This window comes from Mastomys coucha, unplaced genomic scaffold (genome assembly GCF_008632895.1).
Source record: "Mastomys coucha isolate ucsf_1 unplaced genomic scaffold, UCSF_Mcou_1 pScaffold21, whole genome shotgun sequence".
In the NCBI taxonomy this organism is placed as follows: domain Eukaryota; kingdom Metazoa; phylum Chordata; class Mammalia; order Rodentia; family Muridae; genus Mastomys; species Mastomys coucha.
This window is the reverse complement of record NW_022196904.1, coordinates 62,260,570-62,280,147: the sequence shown is the minus strand read 5'-3', so window position 1 is coordinate 62,280,147 and position 19,578 is coordinate 62,260,570. Positions and strand designations below refer to the sequence as shown.

Genomic DNA, 19,578 nt, shown 5'->3' with positions numbered 1-19,578 from the left:
TGGATGTTTTAAGAGTTCAAAACAGGATGAATTGTCACTCTGATTATAAGAAACATGTCTCTATGTTTGGAAGATTTCAGATTTTATTTCAGAGAGGAAATATTTCTTAAAATACAAGATTAGAATAAAAATATAGTCATCTAGCTTTAAATATTTTTTAAAAATCATGGAATTGGGCTATAACTTAGTAGAAATTTGATGTTCTATCATCCCTGGCATTGAAAAATTAAACAAAATAAACATAAAAACTCCAAATGTAAACAGACTAAAAGTAATGCTGCATTGCTTCATGAGGCCTCAATTCTGTAAGTTCTTTTGAAAGTGAGCACTTCATGTGATGCTTTAGAGCATGAAATTTCTAAGCAGGAGCACTTGCGATCTCCTTTATATTTATCATATTAGCAGATAACTTTTAAGTTTCAAATTTTAGATAATAATAAAAAAAACAGTGTGATATGTGTCTATCCAAGCATAAAACTGGAAAACGTATTTTAATACCTGCTTAACATGTTCAAATACACATGCCATGTCTTTGGTTACCTCAGTAGAGTCCTAAGAGGCAGAAATTTTAGTATGGTCACAGTACTGAAATACCATTTTTATATGTTAGCAAAAAAGAAACAACGGTCAAACAACCTGGCTATGAAAAAAAAAATCTGAATTAGTCAATGTACATTGCAAGGCTACAATTTGAGGTTGCTTAAAACTTCCAACAACACTACATACGACTATGTACGTGGCCAAAAGCATGGTTGTACCTTGATTGGTTTAGTCCAATCAACTAAACATAAAGGTTGGAAATCAGTTATACAACTCAATAAAACGGAATAAAAAAGACTAAGAAAACTAGAAAAGAATTGATAAAGAAAAGCGCCATCCTTAAAATAGGTTGAGCAGCGTAGTGCCTACCTAGCATGTGGAAAGCGGTGAGTTCTCTACCAGCACTGAGGCAACAGGAAACAGCACATATGAGAGAGCATTTGCAAACAGTGGGGCAGTCTATAGGCTAAGTCCAAGTCCTAGTACGCCCCCCCAAAAAATATTAGTAAAACTGACAAACCACTCCCAGAGTTAAAAAAAAAAATAGGTAGAATGAGACACAATAAACAAGATACTGTTATGAATATCAGCCCCAGTTCTCAGTGAGAGACCAAGAGAGCAGGCAGAGCTGTAGAAGGAGATATGAGTGACCCAAGGGCTATGAAAGGAACCGTAAAACAGTCTCATACTTGGCAGAGAGAATGTGTTTAAAAAAAGAACAAAGAAAATTATCTTTAAAAATCGAATTAATGGGTTTGGATATCAGATAGTCAATATGCCACTTAGTGAAAATTATCAGTTATGGAAAGTTTAGAAAACTTTTCAAACCTTTTCTCTATGCATTCACTTCTCTGGCCATCCAGAAAATAACATGTTAATTGTGTTTCAAAAATCCCAAGGAAATGAGTACTTCTGATACTATTTAAATGCATTATGAGCATGAAAACTAGAAAGTGTATTATATTGTTACTCTTAATTAGAGTAAATTATAGCAAGAAGAAAGATTTATGAAACAGAAAAGTGTGTCTCTTGTGTATGCGAAGGAAGGACTCATTACATTGGTGGCAATGATGTATTAAAAGTGAAAGGCGCACCAACAGTATCACTAGATGTGGAAGGGATACTTGGAAACTCCCACTCCTGATTGCGGACATAGTAGTCCAGTCCTTTATTAATCATATTAGTTGTTTATTTTGCACCATGATAAAATATATTCCATAGACAAAGACAGGAATAAACACTTATTTTGACTGCTGGTTCTGAGGTTTCAGTCCATGGCCCCATGTACTCTTAAACAAAACAGTATGATGGTAGGATACAGTCAACATAAAATTTTATGGAAAAAAACATTATGTACATCTTAACTAAGAAATCATATTTTTAAAAGGGGGTTATCTCACAATTTCAGATATCTGTAAACATAGTTGATAAGTAACAGAATATCAGATGTCAATGAGATACATATTAATAAAGCAAAACTAATAATTGTATTCATTTAAAATTAAAACTTAACACCAACGACTGTAACATAAAACAAACAGAAGTTTGTGCCTAAGTCTATGTGAAGGTATGCTAGAATATTCCTGAAGAACGTAATACTAATTAGAGATCGTTTAACATTAAATAAATGTGAAGCACAGCATCACTGTGTAAAGAATATAGGATTTGGTAAGAGACTCATAAACAGCTGCTTAGGGAGTTAGAGTAAAATATTCCACTAAGCAAAAACACAATTTCAAAATATTAAACAGTGGACATTTAAAAGAATGCAAGCTCTTTTTGATTCCTCTCAGTTACCATCAGAACTGTTTGATAAGATTTTATTGCTGGAGATCCAACATACTTCACTTGCAAGATAAATGAAATGGGAACTGAACTGGAAGCTTTCTATCTGCTCCCAAGCTTTCCTTTTCATGTCATGTGCAGCCTGCTAAGGACTAATGATGCTATATAGCTCTGATCCCCATGGATTATAATACTCTGTCAGGCAAGAAGTACCTCTGGTGCTGTAGGGGCATGACTGTTAAGGTGGTAACCAACTCTGCTCTGATGGTACTTAAGGCCCATTTCATAATTCACAATTCCATAGCTGGGAAAATTTTAGGCCCTATTAGTAATTTTCTTACTGTTTATCAGAATTGCCACGGCACCAAAATGCCTTCTAAGTTTATTTATGCCAAGAGAAAACTTGTATGGCCAACCTTAGTAAGAGAAGCTTCTCTGAATGGAGATGATGGCTGATTGATGTTCTAAGAATAAGGGATCTCTATAGGTTCTAGCATACCTACATAGGTCATTTGTATCGCCTCCATTAAAGCAGATTGAATATTGTAGAAGAAGGGGAAGAAAAAATATCTAAGAGCCTGAAAATGAGGAGAAGGAGAGTGAAATGTTGTCTTTCTAGAAGTAACATGGACAATGCAGTCATCATCTCACAGCAGCTGCAGTAGTCTGCAAATGGCACAAGACTAGATGCTGTAAATAGTTAATTAGGAATCTGGGAGGGACCCATGTATTCTTACCCCTCTTCCCTTAACTCTGTGATAACAGTGGATTCTGAGAAGGGTATTAATTACATTCAGCTGTGTATCCACTGACAAACCTACCATGCTTCAGTGAATAATTCCAATCTTATGGTCACACATGTGATGCTTATTAAACTCAATGAGTCTAAAAACCAAAAGGCATGACTGTGGGGAAGGGACTTAGTACTCAGTGAGCAAATGGAAAAGGTGTAGTAAGAGACAAAATCTCTAAGATCCTCAGATGTCCGTCTGTGTAGTCTAAACACCACTTGGTATGGCAAATTCAAAGACAAAAGATGGAATGAATAAAAAGCAAAACAAAAACCAGAATTGTAGCCTATAAACACAAGTTTGCAGCCACTCTGGATTGTCTTAAATTACTGAGTCTAAGGCAAGTAAGTCAACCAGGCAGGAAAGTTAACCCAAAACAGAAACCCTCATAGCACAGAAATGCCTTATCTAGTTATGGTCTTGGTGGTTAAGAATGTAGAACAAGCTGATAAACCAGGAACTTGGCCCATTGGCTTCTCATGTAACTTGGCTCAGTTTTTTCAAGTGACTTAACTCCTTGGTCTTTGATTACTATTTGCTGACATGAAGATAATTTTTACATGTATACTGAGAGGATATGTGAACTGGCAAATATGAAGCAAATTAGCCCTTGCAGACTGTGCCTGGTCATCATCTTCCTTTAGCTTGTGTTACAATATAATTAATTAATTATATTGCAATTAATATAAGGAACAGGATTAACAAATCTGGCTAAGGGTTTTCATCATCAAATGGAAAAAAGGGATGCCTTAAAATGCTGTTGGAAAGAGTTATTTAGATTAAAATGTTTTAGAATGCCACATACATGTATCTTGTGCATTTATAGTCTAGGTATCTATTTAAAAACAGAACTCTGGGCTTCCAGAGATAAAGTAATTATGTACAGTCATCCAGACACAGAATATCAGAAATGAGAACTGAGTCTGTCTGACTTCACAAAGTAGGCTCATTGGTTGTTTACAAGAGCACATATGTACCAGACACCAGCTTATTATTTCTCTAAGCTAGAAATTGCAGGGAAAAGGTAACTGTCTTCACTGGGAATATAAAGCTGGAAATGTAAATCACCAAGGGATTTCAGGAAACCAACTTGATAAGGCTTGTATAAACCCTAAAATTCCCCCCCCCCAATAAATCAGCAATTCTATGGAGGGAATGTAGTCAGGAAAGAATGGTACAGCAGCTAAGTATCAACAACTCAACACAGCCTACAATTGCTTAAGACTTGGGTGAATTTAGAGAACCATAGTACAATTCATCAAATCTACTAGAGTATACTTCAAACCAGGTTGTGGCCTATAATCCCATATACTCTGAAGGCTGAGGCAGGAGAATGGCAAATTCAAGCCCTCTGTGGGCTATAGCATGAACTCAGTGCCAAGCTAAACAACTTAGTAAAAAACAATATGTAAAGGAAAAAATAACAGGTAGACTACATACAGCTCAGGCTACTTGCTCAGGCTACCTAATACTCTGGTTTTACCAATATATTCAACCACATACCTTTGTATGTAAGTATAACCTCTGTACATGTGGATTAAGCCCCAAAAGAGATGAGATATTAAACATCTATTTAACAAGTCCTATGCACTCTCCACTGTCACCAACTCTTGTTCATGTATTTCCCTTCTGAGATAATGTAGCATTATTATTTATGATTTAAAATTGCAAAGCTTCTATAAGGCAAAGGACACTGTCAAGTGGACAAAATGGTAACCAACAGATTGGGAAAAGATCTTTATCAATCCTACATTCGATAGAGGGCTGATATCCAATATATACAAAGAACTCAAGAAGTTAGATTCCACAGAATCAAATAACCACATTAAAAAATGGGATATAGAGCTAAACAAAGAATTTTCAACTGAGGAATAGCAAATGACTGAAAAGCACCTAAAGAAACATTCAACATCCTTAGTCATCAGGGAAATGCAAATCAAAACAAACCTGAGATTCCACCTCACACCAGTCAGAATGGCTAAGATCAAAAACTCAGGTGACAGCAGATGCTGGTGAGATTGTGGAGAAAGAGGAACATTCCTTCATTGCTGGTAGGATTGCAAGCTGGTACAACCACTCTGGAAATAAGTTTGGTGGTTCCTCAGGAAATTGGACATTGTACTACCTGAGGACCCAGCTATACTACTCCGGGGCATATACCCAGAAGATGCTCCAACATATAATAAGGATACATGCTCCATTATGTTCATAGACGCCTTATTTATAATAGCCAGAAGCTGGAAAGAACCTAAATGTCCTCCAACAGAGGAGTGGATACAGAAAATGTGGTATATTTACACAATGTAGTACTACTTATCTATTAAAAACAATGAATTTACGAAATTCTTAGGGAAATGGATGGATCTGGAGAATATCATCCTGACTGAGGTAACCCAATCACAAAAGAACACACATTGTGTGCACTCACTGATAAGTGGATATTAGCCCATAGTACCCAAGATACAATCCACAAACCACAAGAAAGTCAAGAAGAAGGAAGACCAAGGTGTGGATACTTCAATACTTCTTAGAAGGGGAAACAAAATACCCATGGAAGGAGTTGCAGAGACAAACTATGGAGCAGAGACTGAAGGAAGGACAATCCAGAGACTGCCCCACCTGGGGATCCTTCCCATATTCAATCACCAAACCCAGATGTGATGCCAGCAAGTCCTGGCTGACAGGAGCCTGATATAGCTGTCTCCTGAGAGGCTTTGCCAGTATCTGACTAGTACAGAAGTGGAGGCTCACAGCCATGCTTTGGGCTGAGCACAGCATCCCCAATGAAGAAGCTAGAGAAAGGACCCAAAGAGCTGAAGGGTTTGCAGCCCCTTAGGACGAACAACAATATGAACTAACTAGTCCCCTCAGAGCTCCCAGGGACTAAACCACCAACCAAAGAGTACACATGGTGGGACTCATGGCCCCAGCTGCATATGTAGCAGAGGATTGCCTAGTAAGTCATCAATGGGAGAAGAGGCCCTTGGTCTTGTGAAGGTTCTATGCCCCAGTGTATGGGAATGCCAGGGCGAGGAAGCAGGAGAAGGGTGGGTTGGTGAGCAGGGGGAGCGAGAAGAGAATAGGGTTTTTATTTTTTATAGGGGAAACTGGAAAGGGGATATCATTTGAAATGTAAATAAAGTATCTAATAAAAAATAAATTAAAAAAAAAGAAGAAACAAAAACAGGGGAACTAAGTATTTTAAACAATCCTATCCAATCTAACCTTGTAGTCAAACTAAAATATGAACTCAATTTATCTAACTCTAGGGTCCTCCTCAGACATTGCTTATACTATTTCAATTTTTTTTAAGTGAAAGTTTTTGGATAAAAAAATATAAATAGAAACTATAACATACCACAACTATCCAAACACAAAAATATATTTGATAGTGTAAGTGTAAGATCCAAGATAAAGCTCAGAATAGATATTCTGTTTAGAAAGCCACTGAGATGTATGGAATACTCTATTTTTACAAGAGACAAAAAATCACTTATTTATATTACAAATTATAGATGCATTTTCCAAAGGTGTTAACTCTGTATTTCCTTATGAATGTTATTTTTAATAATTTTTTATACCTTTAGAATCATGTGTATGGCTTGTGTGGAAATAGCTCATTTTTTAGGAAGAGTAACTGAGAAGCCCTAAGGATAGCAGGCTTTGTGTCCTTTCTCGAATTCAGATCTGAGTGTGCCTTCTGGCACAGGACTAGCTGCTGTGAAAAGTGAGATGTGGTGTGAGGGCCAAGGAAGGGGTTCTGGGGTGGCTCCCCGGTAGCTGTTCTCTCTGCTGGGCTAAGCATAAACTCCTGGACATACTAATCCCTCATGCTATTTGTAACTTATGCCATTGGACCCACGCCTGATTCCAAGCTGCGTGAAGAATGTGAAGTGCTATCAGATAACGTGTATTAATTATCCTCTTGCCAAGCCATGTGTCTCTCCTTGTCATATTTATTGGGGAGCCATTTAGCATGTGCCTTGGCTGGTCTCAGCTGCTGTACCATGCTGAAGTCTTTTTTTTTTTTTTTTTTGGTCACATGGAATGGAGAATAGTATTTGATACAGGAAGCTAGCCTTCATCCAAATTCCAAATATGAATGCCTTTTCTAGTTAGAAGGTCAACTAGTGATGGAATCAATACATTTTTTTTTAACCTCAGGATTTTGATCTTAATGCATGTATTTCTTCCTTAATCTCTTTGTATTGACCCTGATTAACTTTGGTAATACATCACATCAAAGAGTTTTATGGTGAATCACAATAAAGATAATTGTTGTGTGGGAAAAAATGCAATTGGTAAATTTTTCCCTTTGTCCTCCTACCTGAGGTATATTACCTTCCAGTTATAGCTTTAAAAATCATGCATAGAACATTCCTTTGACTGAAAAAAACATATCTATCAACCTTTAAAATGGTTCTCATATTTACTGTGCTTAAGAATAAGCAGAGGAGTCAGGCAGTGGTGGTGCATGCTTATAATCCCAGCACTTAGGAGGCAGAGGCAGGCGGATTTCTGAGTTTCAAGGCCAGCCTGGTCTACTGAGTGAGTTCCAGGACAGCCAAGGCTACACAGAGAAACCCTGTCTCGAAAAACAAAAACAAACAAAAAACAAGCATAAGCAGAGGTAAAAATCTTTATGTAGAAAAAATGTTAGTTTAAGAACTATTATGGTACATATTAAATTTTTTATTAACATGATAATTTGTAAGTTAATTTATAGTTTTACACACACACACACACACACACACACACACACACACGTATATTTTGAACACTTATTGCTCATCTCCCTGCCATTCTTTTATCTTATCTTCTTTCCTCTGCACAAATGTCTTTCACATTCATGTCTGCCCACATGACTGTGTTCTACCAAGATTAACCAGTGCCATCTGTGTGATTGTCTTTGGAGCTTTTCCTTGGGGCCCTGTGGGCTCAGCAGAGGGTATACAACTAAAGGAAGTAACTTCCTCTCTCCCCGATCTGTATAGAGTCACAGTTCAGAGGTGAAAGGAGGGGCCTCCAATTCCCTCTGTCCCTTCATGGGTAGTTATAGGCTGGCCTTATAACATACATTCTCATAGTAATTTTTTCTTTGATCCCAAATCTCAAATTATTACTTAGTACAGACTTCCTGGTGCTTTTAAAATCTTTGGATAATTACCAAAGTGTTACCTTTTACCATGCTCCAGATGGGATGATTTATATCTCACACAGAACTGAAAATAATCTAAGCTAGGTAGAAATGCTCATTTTTTCTAATCATGAAAAGTACTATTCTAGACTATGGAGAAATTTATTCCTAATAATTCCAGAAGTATTACTCCCTATTATAGAATATATATTCCTAATTAGATTACATATCTCTTATATTACCTTGTGAAGATGCCTTGAATTATGGTCTAATATTTTCCTTCTTACCTACAAAGTTGAGTATAAAGATTATATAGTAAATGTTTCAAGATTTTACCTTACAGAACTGAAGTTTAACATGTTAGCTGGCATTTTTATTTGTTATTTTAATCATTTACATTTCAAATGTTATCCCCATTCATGACTTCCCCTCTGCAAATTCCCTATCCCATTCCCTCTCCCCACTGCTTCTATGAGGGAGCTTTCCCATCTATCCACTCTTGCCTCACTTCCCTAGCATTCACCTACATTTGGGCATAGAGTCACCACAGGACCAAGGGCCTCTTCTCCAATTGATGCCAGAAAAGGCCATCCTCTGCTACATAAGCAGCTGGAGCCATGGGTCCCTCCATGTGTAGTCTTTGGTTGGTAGTTTAGTCCCTGGTCTCTCTGGAGGGTCTGGTTGGTTGATATTGTTGTTTTTTCAATGGGGTTGCAAACCCCTTCAGTTTCTTCAGTTCTTTCCCTAACTCCTCCTTTGAGGTCCCAGTGCTCAGTCTACTGGTTGGCTGTGAGCATCTGCATCTGTATTGGTCAGGCTCTGACAGAGCCTTTCAGGGGACAGCCATACTAGGCTCCTGTCAACAAGTGCTTCTTTGGCATCAACAATATTGTCTGAGTTTGGTGTCTGCAGATGGGATGGATCCCTAGGTGGGACAGTCTCTGGATGGCCTTTCCTCCAGTCTATGTTCTATTCTTTGGCCCTGCATTTCCTTTAGACAGGAATAATTCTGTGTTAAAGTTTTTGAGGTGGGTGGGTAGCTCCATCCCTGAACCGGGGCCATGCCTAACCTCTAGATATGGTCTCTACAGGTTCTCTGAGAACCTTAGCTTGATGGAAATGCAGTCTTAGCAGATGTAAGCACAAAGATTCTCCAAATCAACATGGGAACCCGTTTCCTTTTGTTGTGAATTTAAAATGATTGTTTCTTCTGGATGAGCTAACAGTGGTTTCAAAGTTTAGCTTAAGCTTCAGCTATCTTAATACTAGAGATGAGAATTCACACAGATTCTTAACTCTAAATGTTCTTTGGCTGTATTTTAATTTTCCAATTGTATAAAATTGTTAAACTTTAATGATACAAATAGTTTTCAAAACTCTCAGTATAAACCCTGAGTATGGCTTTAGATGTGCAATGTACATGTTTAGTATTCATGTAATGCTCTCATGTGGGAGTTGGGCAGGTGCACCTAGCATTTCAGACCGACTTTTCATCTTCTATTCAAGTGTTGACAGTTCAGTTGCATAATAGAACTGGAAAATGTTTTCCAGAACATTCTCTTCTGTTTTAGTCTCAATATTTACAGTGATGGCACATGTGCAAAAACATCATAGTTGATTTTCATTTTGAATATTATAGAGCCATAAAAGGGGCATATGTAAAATAATGTCATGAAATTGGTAACTACAAAACATTGGTAACTACAAAATAAGCTTATAGAATTTATGTAGCTTTAACAATTTTTTTATTATCTTTAATCTGTTTTTACAGTCCAGTCATTATCCCCTTCCCAGTCTGCCTTCTGTCAGTTACTCATCCCATTCCTTGTCCCCCAGTCTCCAAGCGTACGTCCCCACAACCCCTCCTCTCCCCACCTTGCCAGGCCTCCCTATTCCCTGGGGCCTCAAGTCTCTCAAAGGTTAGGGGCATCTTCTCTCACTGAGGCCAGCCCAGGCAATACTCTGCTGTATATGTGACAGGGGCCTCGGGCCAGCTCCTGGATGCTGCTTGGTTGGTGGCTCAGTGTTTGAGACATCTCAGGGTCCAAGTTAGTTGAGACTGCTAGTCTTCCTATGCAGTTGCCCTCTTCCACAACTTCTTCCAGCCTTTTCCTAATTCAACCACCGTGGTCCCAGATTTCAGTCCTTTGGTTGGGTGTAACTTTGTGCATCAGCTGCTTGTTGGGCTTCAAATTTTAAATACTTCTTAAAGTCTAATTTTTTGTGAATATAAAGCTTCAGTTAAAAAAAAATAGATGTGTACCAAAATCCTGTTTAATTCTTGATCCAGGAAAGGGATTGTGATATTTGTATATGTTCAAGAGGAATAAAGGTATTTAGTTTTACAATTTTCAAACGCTTAGTATTTGTGTATTCCAACTTTATTTTCTATTAAAGTAGTAAATGTTACATTGTATCTCTGTTTTTGATGATATCTTTAATGTTCCTACATGGATTCTGAATTTTGCTGACACAATGGTAGGGACATTGAGTAACAGGAAATGGTCATTTACCAAATTAAAAAAAAAAAAAACTCCTTCTACGAAATATTTTTATATGGACACTTCTTGTTCTTTTATTGACCTTCCCTCGCCCTTAAGAAATCATGGAAATTTTAAGATAACATTACAAGAACTGAGGACAGAAACAAATCGAAGTTGGAAGTACTTCAGCTTGGCAAATTGACATGCTGTTTTTGTCTTTATGTCTTTCAACTTTAACACCCACAATTTATTAAGTGAGACTCTGTGCCAGAGCGGAAGCCGAGAATCCTGTTTGGACACCGCTGAGGAAGGAAGCCGGGACTTTATGGGGCGCCCCCTTCCTCTCAGCCACTGACCAGGAAAGCCATCTTTCCGTATGAAAGCTATTCAATCTGAGAGGTGGGGTGCTTTGGGAAGGAAGATGACCTCTCCCTTGTAAAGTGGAATGGCTGTTTCCCCACCATGACTTACTCAATGCATTTCCACCAGTGTTTATAAGAACACTTGTGTGAATGATGGTGGTGACAGCAATAGTCATTTAAAATATGGCTCAGATTCCTGGCCTTCCAATTTCCCAAGTTATTTGAATTATTAAGCTCTACAGTCACAAATAGAATGTTTGATAAGCACAGGCTGTGTGGAAGCTCTTTTAGAGTATGTTTCCTAAATGTCCCAAGTTTCATCAGCATGTCCACCACTACGGCTCTGTACAAAAAGCATGGCTACCCTCAATTTAAAGACAGAACAAGGAATTCTTTACCATGTTTTCAAGAGAGTCCAACAGCTTTTTGAACTGCCATGGGAAGGGTTTGCTTAGACATCGAACATTCTGGGAATGGCAGGACACTAGCGTAGCATGTGGAAGTGCTAGGAGTGAGGGTTGAGGTCAGAGAGACTGTTGTCAAAGTTGTGTAGGCAACGTGGTGTCTCTTGATTGATTTGGGACCTTGACCTTAACTTCAGCTAAGCTTTGATTTAGTTAATTTGAGTTGTTTCAGGGCCAGAGAAGCACTGATAGCTATATAATAAAAATTAGTTCCTTTAGTCATTTCCTTATGATTCTTCAATCGTCTTTGGGAATGCTTTTATAGTTAAAGGAAAACTATGAAGAAAAGAGAGTTCTCTGTTTTCTTCCCGTGTTAGCATCTTATGTTACTATCTTGTAATTGCCAGCACCAGAACCTCACCAACAGTAGTGTATTATGAATAAGTGAACTTGAGTCCTCATTTGGATTTTATCTGGTTCTTCATTTATAATTTTTATTTCCTCTTCCAGGAACTAGCTCATGGTACTAGATATATTTAGCTATCATAGAGTCCTGGTCTTTTCTGATTCATAACGGTTTTTTACTCTGTCATTATTTACCTCATGACTTGACAACTTTTAGAATTATTGGCAAAAAATTTTGGAGAAAGTTCATCATATTTGAGTATGTGAAAAAGTACAGTCTCCAAAGTTGGGAGCGTGGTTTCCTGTTACTATGCCATATCTTCACCACTAGGTTTCTGTCAGCATACCACTCTAGGCTGATGGTTGTTACTTTATCTTCCTATCAATTATCATTTCATTCTAAATTAAAAGTTGATTACTCTTGTAGTTAATACATGCCTAATATTTACTTCATGTGTAATCATATGGTGGTAAAAAATGAGACCACTGTAAAAACTGGAAATAAATTACCAAGTCATGTTAGTAGTACAAAATGAGTTGTAAAATACATTTTGTTCAGAGGCAATATATATATATATATATATATATACATATATATATTCATGTATATATATGTATATATATATGTGTGTATATATATGTATATATATACCTTTCCAACTTTGTCAAAGTTAGTTTTGCCATTGAAAACACACAGATCATAGCACTAATATATCCCTTGCCTTTTATTCCCTACAGATTAGAGATGGACAACCAAATTGTTATGTGTTGAAGAATAAAGATTTAGAGCAAGCTTTTAAAGGGCTTATTTACTTAGAGTTGGACCTCATATATAATCCGGTAAGTGCCCTCAGGAGGTGCCTCCCAGCTTTTCAGTACCTAAAACACATGCTGCTCAGCCTGTGCGGACTCAGATTAATGTCAAAGATTTCAGAATTAAAGCTTGAGAATGGGTGGGGTTGTGTTTAAAACTCAGTCGTAAAATCCTCGCTGAATGTTCCAGGTTTCAAACAGTTGATCCAGCAGGATTGATGAGGCTTAAATTCACAATAGTCTAGATGCTAAGGGAATAATTAAAAATAAAGGAAAGGATTGCATATCTGTAGGTACATATATACTTTGTATATCTATCTATATGTCATCTACAAATTACATAAAGAGTTGATACACTATGGAAAAATATAATCCACCCTAGAAACATAAAGTTTATGTCACATATAATCTACGTAGGATATATAGTGTATCTGTTCTATGATATGCAAGCTGTGCAGTCTCTAAAACAATGTATAGCTAGCTTTCATATCTATACCTCTATATTCTTAAATTCTCAGTAATACTGAAATTGTGGTAGAGTCATTAATATGAGTGTGTTCTTCCCAGTTCCTTCCTCTTCAGCTCAAATGGCCCACGTGTACAGTTTATAGGAGAGGTGACCTCTCCCAGTCTACTCTTTTCTTCTGGGAAGCACTTGCGTATAGATTATATGGAGATTATGTTATTCAGCCAAGACATAAGTGCTATCTCAGGTAGAAAACATGTTTGTTCACAGACACAGTGGAAGTACATTTGTGTTTCATTTTTTGAAGGTTTCTCTCACTCTGCTGGTTTGAACAAGTCAGTAAATTCCCCTGGGGCTTAGCTTTCCCCTTGTAAATGAGCTACCACGGCCCATGTGTGTGCTTTCTCAGGTCACTGGAGGTAATAGGATTGTTTGTGAAAATGTTTTTATGGACTGAGAACGGCCCTTCCTCTTTGAGGTACAATTGCTGAAAGTTTAGTTCAAAAATGAGAGAAGAAATTTTTGTCATTTAGATTAGCATGAAAATGTAGGAAGCTCAGTGTTGATCCTGGATTGAATACTTCTGTAGATTTAGTCATGTGGTGACAAGACCATCCATGGTCCAGCCTGGCTTCCCAGGGACTGTATGACCATGATACTTAGGAAACTGCCCAAGAATGACTGGACTCACTACATTCTGGTCCATGGCCATTACCTGTGGGTTATGAGGTCTCGTTTTCTGTGATCTTTTCTTAGCTATTCAGAGAATGAAGTCTGGGAATGCTGCCCTTGTAACAACCATGTTTTTCCAGGTCAAAGCAAGTATCAGGACCTTCACTCCAAGAGAAAAACGTTTTGTGGAAGACAGCCGCAAGCTGTCCAAAAAGGTAGGTGGTGCCCACCAACTGGCCTTTGAGTACCTTGAAGAGCCAACTTCTAAGTACTTCTTTTTTTTTTTTAATTAGATATTTTCTTTACTTACATGTCATACGATACTCCTTTCCCAGTTTCCCCTCCAAAACAAAACAAAACAAAAAACAAAAAACAACAAGAACAAACCTCTGTTCCCTCCCACCTCCCCCCTTCCCCTGCTAGCCACCCCACCCTCTCCTGCTTACTGGTCCTGGCATTCCCCTACACTGGGGCATAGAACCTTCACAGGGCCAAGGGCCTCTCCTCCCATTGATGACCGACTCGGCATCATCTATTATACACATGCTGCTGGAGCCATTGGTTCCACCATGTGTACTCTTTGGCTGGTGGTTTAGTCCCTGGGAGCTCTGAGGGAACTAGTTAGTTCATATTTTTGTTCATCCTAAGGGGCTGCAAACCCTTCAGCTCCTTGGGTTCTTTCTCAAGCTTCTTCATTGGGAACCCTGTACTCAGTTCAATGGATGGCTGTGAGCTTCTCCTTCTGTATTAGTCAGGTACTGTCAGAACCTCTCAGGAGACAGCTATATCAGGCTGGCCTGTCCTTCCTTCAGTCTCTGCTTGGTAGTTAGTCTCTGCAATTCCTTCCATGGGTATTTTGTTCCCCCTTTTAAGAAGGAATGAAGTATCCACATTTTGGTCTTCCTTCTTTAGTTTCTTGTGGTTTGTGGATTGTACTTTGTGTATTCCGATCTTCTGGGCTAATATTCACTTATCAGAGAGTGCACACCATGTGTGTTCTTTTGTGATTGGCTTACCTCACTCAGGATGATATTCTCCAGATCCATCCATTTCCCCAAGAATTTCATAAATTCATTGTTTTTAATAGCAGAGTAGTACTCCATTGTGTAGATACAGAAATTGTGGTACATCTAAGTACTTCTTAGTCATTGCTGGTTTCTATTTCATTTGTCCTCTCCTCTCTCACTCCTTCCTCATCAGGACTACTCATCTTTTCACTTCTTTCTCTTGTCTTCTCCCTCAAAATGTGCCATGTCAACTCAGAGTGGCTTAATCTGCATTCTTGGGAGGAAGGAGGGGTCTTGAGCTCCGCATTGTGCTGAGCAGTTCTTTAAAAGAGACACCCTCAATGTCTTTGTCCCTTCACAGCTGAGAACAAGTGCTTTCTGCTTGTTCACTGGAAGAAGGAATTCCCCAGGGGTCTGAGGAAGCTTCTAGCCTCAGATTCACCTAGGGCCGAGTTTACTCCCTGTGTTTAAATTTAGGGTGTGCTTGCATCTTACTACATATGGAATTAGCTGTCTCTCTTTCGGCTCATTGTCTGGAATTCTTCTCTTATCAGTTTTACAAAAAGTAAAGATCCAGGACTAAGGGGAGGATCTTCACATTAAAACTGAGGGAAAAAAAAAAAAACAATAAACCAAAAAACCCATGACCTCTGCCTTTCTTTCTTCTGAGCCCCTCCCTGTCCTCTTTAGATACAGGCCAGGATTTCAGCCAGCACCCATTGTTCCTCTTCAGTTGTGTAACAAAGAACAAAGTGTCCCCCCCTTTAAAAGTGTTTATTACTTCCACAGCTTCCTCTGGGGTGAGCAGCTGTGCACTGACACAAAGCAGTTAAATATACAGCCATCTTCTCTTCCTTTTATTTCCCATGAACTTCTGGGCACCTTGCTGGGGAAGGCACCTAGCAGTCTTTTGGAAGCAAGTATCTGGCTGTTTTGGTTTTGGTACCACAATCATTTGAGTGCAGTAGTCATTGTGTGTAATCCGAGTCTATGTCTTCATTTTTACTATTATTATTATTTTTGTCTTTTCCTCTGTTTACTTGAAAGTTAAAACCTAAGTGGAGGTAGGCAGGGTGACAGCTTTGCAAGCAAAACCAAAATACTGTGCCTCCCAGTGGGAGAAAAGACATTTCTTTTTCAAAACAATGTGACTACTGGGGTGGCTTTGGCTCTGAGAATAGAGGGGAGATCTGGGGCTAAATTCCCTGGGTGTGTCAGGACCCTCCTGCAGTGCTACACAACACAGGTTACCTTAGGTTACACAGTTGAAATTTTTACTTTTAAAACAAATATTTAAAACCACCTAATGTTAGATAGGTAGGTGGTTCTCTAAAGATCTGAATTCTCATAACCACGTGTAAGTTTAAAGACAATGCCAATCCAACTTTGGGAGAAAGGTTGAAAAGTGTTTTGAAGATGGTAGAGCTGGAAAATGGAGGGTCTGGGTTCCATTTCTACAACTACATTTTTTGGACTAACAAGGTGATGATGCTGGGCCTGTCCTATTGGTGTTCTTTCCATCTGCATCCATACTAATTACAACTCAGCATTCATTCCAGTTCTGTCTCCATTTTATTCTTTCTTGCTCTGTCTCTATACACCCCCCTCTCTGCCTTGCCATGTCATGTACACACACACACACACACACACACACACACACATATGTGCTCTCCCATGCATAGTAGTATTCATATATACCAAATGGCAGGTTGCTGCAGATCTTGTCTGACCGCTGAGTTCTGTACTGAACACTATTAAAAATAGCTCTTCTTTTTCCTTTTACAAAATGAGCCATAACACAGGTTAGATGTGCTTGTCGCCTATGGATGACAATAGGACTTTACACACACACATACACACACACATACACACACACACACACACACATAATATATATATATATGTAAGATATATATGTTATATATATATATGTATATATATGTATACATATATATACATATATATATAATCGCTACTGTACATAATACAATTTAAGCAGCCTCAACAGCTGAGCTAAGGGAATATCCAGAACATGTAAATCTAGTCTGTTTGTTTTTCCTTCTTTTTAAAAAAACAGATATTATCAAGAGATGTAGACCGTGTAAAAAGACTCACTATGGCAATATGGAACACAGTACAGTTCTTCAAAAGCTGCTTCCAATGGGAGTCCACATTAAGGAGTACAATAGCATTTGTGGTAAGTTTTTTTTAAATATTCACATTATTTTCTGTTTATTTACATGCATTCATCTCTCTATAATGTAGCATATGAGATTAGCCGTTCTAAAACTGAATCTCAGTAAAAGTGACCCATAAGAATTATTTTAAATTATTCAAAATTATTATATATCATTTTTTGCTGAGCTTAAAATAGCCAGTATCAATATGTTTCTATGGTGTTATTGAAGCATATTTTTATAGTCTTTACCTATCCATTAATATTTTTCAAAATGGCAGCTGGAAACAGTATGACTAAATTATAACTAAATGGTTCTACTTTAGTTTTTCAGCAACTTATTTAAAAATTCAATATTAAAAATGTATATACATCAAGCTTTAGATACAATAGATCATGGCAAATTGAAATGGGGCTCAACACCATAATTGAGAAACATATTCATGTATATATGAGATACATGAATTTTCTCTGAACTTTTTTCCATTCTCATGAGCACAATACTGTCTTAGTGTCAAAGAGCTGCTAGAGATTTTAATAGCTCCTAAGTCTATCACTGAGGGTCCATGAGTCTTTGAAGAACGTCCTCATTGGCACCATAGCATTGCTTGGCATCTCTGGTGTGTTCTCTCTCATTTGTAAAGGGACAGGTCCTTAAGCAGATTGATAATGTCAGCTATGGGGATATTAAGATCCCAGCTTCTTTTTATGTGTTCTGTATCTGGCTTTAATGGTGAATTTCTATATAGTTTCTATATAGCTATATAAAAGATTACAATATAGTTGTAGACTACATATATCATGATCCATGGCAAGTCAGATTTCTTCTATCTCATGTTGACAGTACATCCTCAATATTTTCTTTTGCCTTGCCTTGCATGTTCAACATTAATTTACATGATGTGTATATTACATAAATATATATATGAGATAATATAGCATAACGGTCTCATTTCCAAATCTTGTATTCATATATAAATACATGTGTATTTATAAATACATGTGAATACACAATTTTAGTGCTTTCTTGTGATATAAAAGTTACCTTCACATATTTTATAGAACCAATATGTCAACTCCATGAGAGACTTTTCTTTCACAATGAGTACCATTTTGATTGGATTATTTTCATTTTGTATCACTTCAGGACATCTATGTCTTCGTCCTTGTCCTGACATTTATTTAGCCATCTCCCTGTCTTAACACCCTACTCAACTGGTGGCTTCATATATTAGGCTCCTCTTACACCTCCCCAGATCCACTTCCTATCCAGATTCCCTTTCAAAACTTTCCATGGACTGTTGTGTACAATTCTGGCCCTCAGAGGAAAGTGAACACAGTTGGTGTCTGCTTCCAGCCAGCACGCTGGCCAGCCGTGTGAGGAGTAGAGGTTCCCCCCCTTTTTTTTTTCAATTGAGTTCTGGCTCTGAGACTTTAGAAAAACAGATCTGTTGCCCTGGATTCAGTAAGGGGATGACAGAAATGATTAATGGGCTGCCGGACTGATCTGAAGAAAGATTAAAACAAATGAAGGGAAACAGGTTGTCCGGTAAAGAGTACTTCTGGACAGGAAGGGAGCCTTGACAGGGGGCCTCGCCTCCACTGCCTCTGCCTTGGCTGAGTCCTCTGCTGGGCACCACCTCAGAGAAGAGCCTTCACCAAGCTGTTAGAAAGAAACTGTGACATTCCTTAGTAGCCAGGGCTCCCAGACAGACAGTCCCATCCCTTCTTGCCTACCTGACTTATTGTAGTCTGATGTACAAGGATACCTGGACTTATGAGACTGTGACAGGTTCTACTGTTTTTATGAAAGGCATATTCACTTCAATACATCACTAGAAAAGCTCAGATTTAGTCACAAACACTGTGGAGTAAGCTTTTTGTGCCCATGTACTTGAACATCATAGATTCAACCATCCGCAACTAAATATTCCTAGAAACTGCATCTGTACTAAGTAAGTAAAGACATTTCTCCTGTCTTTACTTCTCATATAAAACAGTGTCACAGCTATCTACATTTTATTTTCATTTTATTGTATATTATAAGCAATTTAGAAATATTTTAGAAGATATGTATATGTTGTAGTCCAGATGATGGCACTGCATGGTAAGTACTTGAATATCTGTGGGGGTTGGGTGTCTACAGAGGTGTCTTGGACATAAACCCTAAGTATAATGAAGGATTATTGTATACACAAACTGTATTGCTTGTCTTGAGTGTACTGCACTGACATGCATTCAGACACATTTTTCTTTTAATTTGAAACTCCATGTGCAAAAATTTATACCATATGCATAGTGCCTAGCTATGGTGGCTCTCAGAGATTCTGAAAGGAGGATAGTTCTTGCCCCAAAGCTGATGAAATGCAGTTTTACTAAACCCTTTCTGCTACTATATACTATCATTAGAATTATCCCTATAGAGTTTCAGCTCTTTAAAATACAGAACTATATTATAATGTACTTAAAGAACAGGATGATATGTATGCCTTTGCCCCTCTTCAGTTTTTGTCGTTAAAATTACATTATGAGCAGTT

General features: G+C 38.0%; 1 protein-coding gene across 5 annotated transcripts in view; it reads left to right on the top strand.

The window, feature by feature from the left end:
- Mctp2 (multiple C2 and transmembrane domain containing 2) overlaps positions 1–19,578 on the top strand; it is a 236,585-nt gene that overhangs the window by 140,518 nt on the left and 76,489 nt on the right. For all 5 annotated transcript variants that reach the window (XM_031386980.1, XM_031386978.1, XM_031386979.1 and 2 more), the window contains 3 exons: positions 12,646–12,747; positions 13,999–14,073; positions 16,943–17,062. In XM_031386980.1, the coding sequence (XP_031242840.1) occupies positions 12,646–12,747; positions 13,999–14,073; positions 16,943–17,062 (297 nt within the window). The remainder of the gene's footprint in view (positions 1–12,645; positions 12,748–13,998; positions 14,074–16,942; positions 17,063–19,578) is intronic.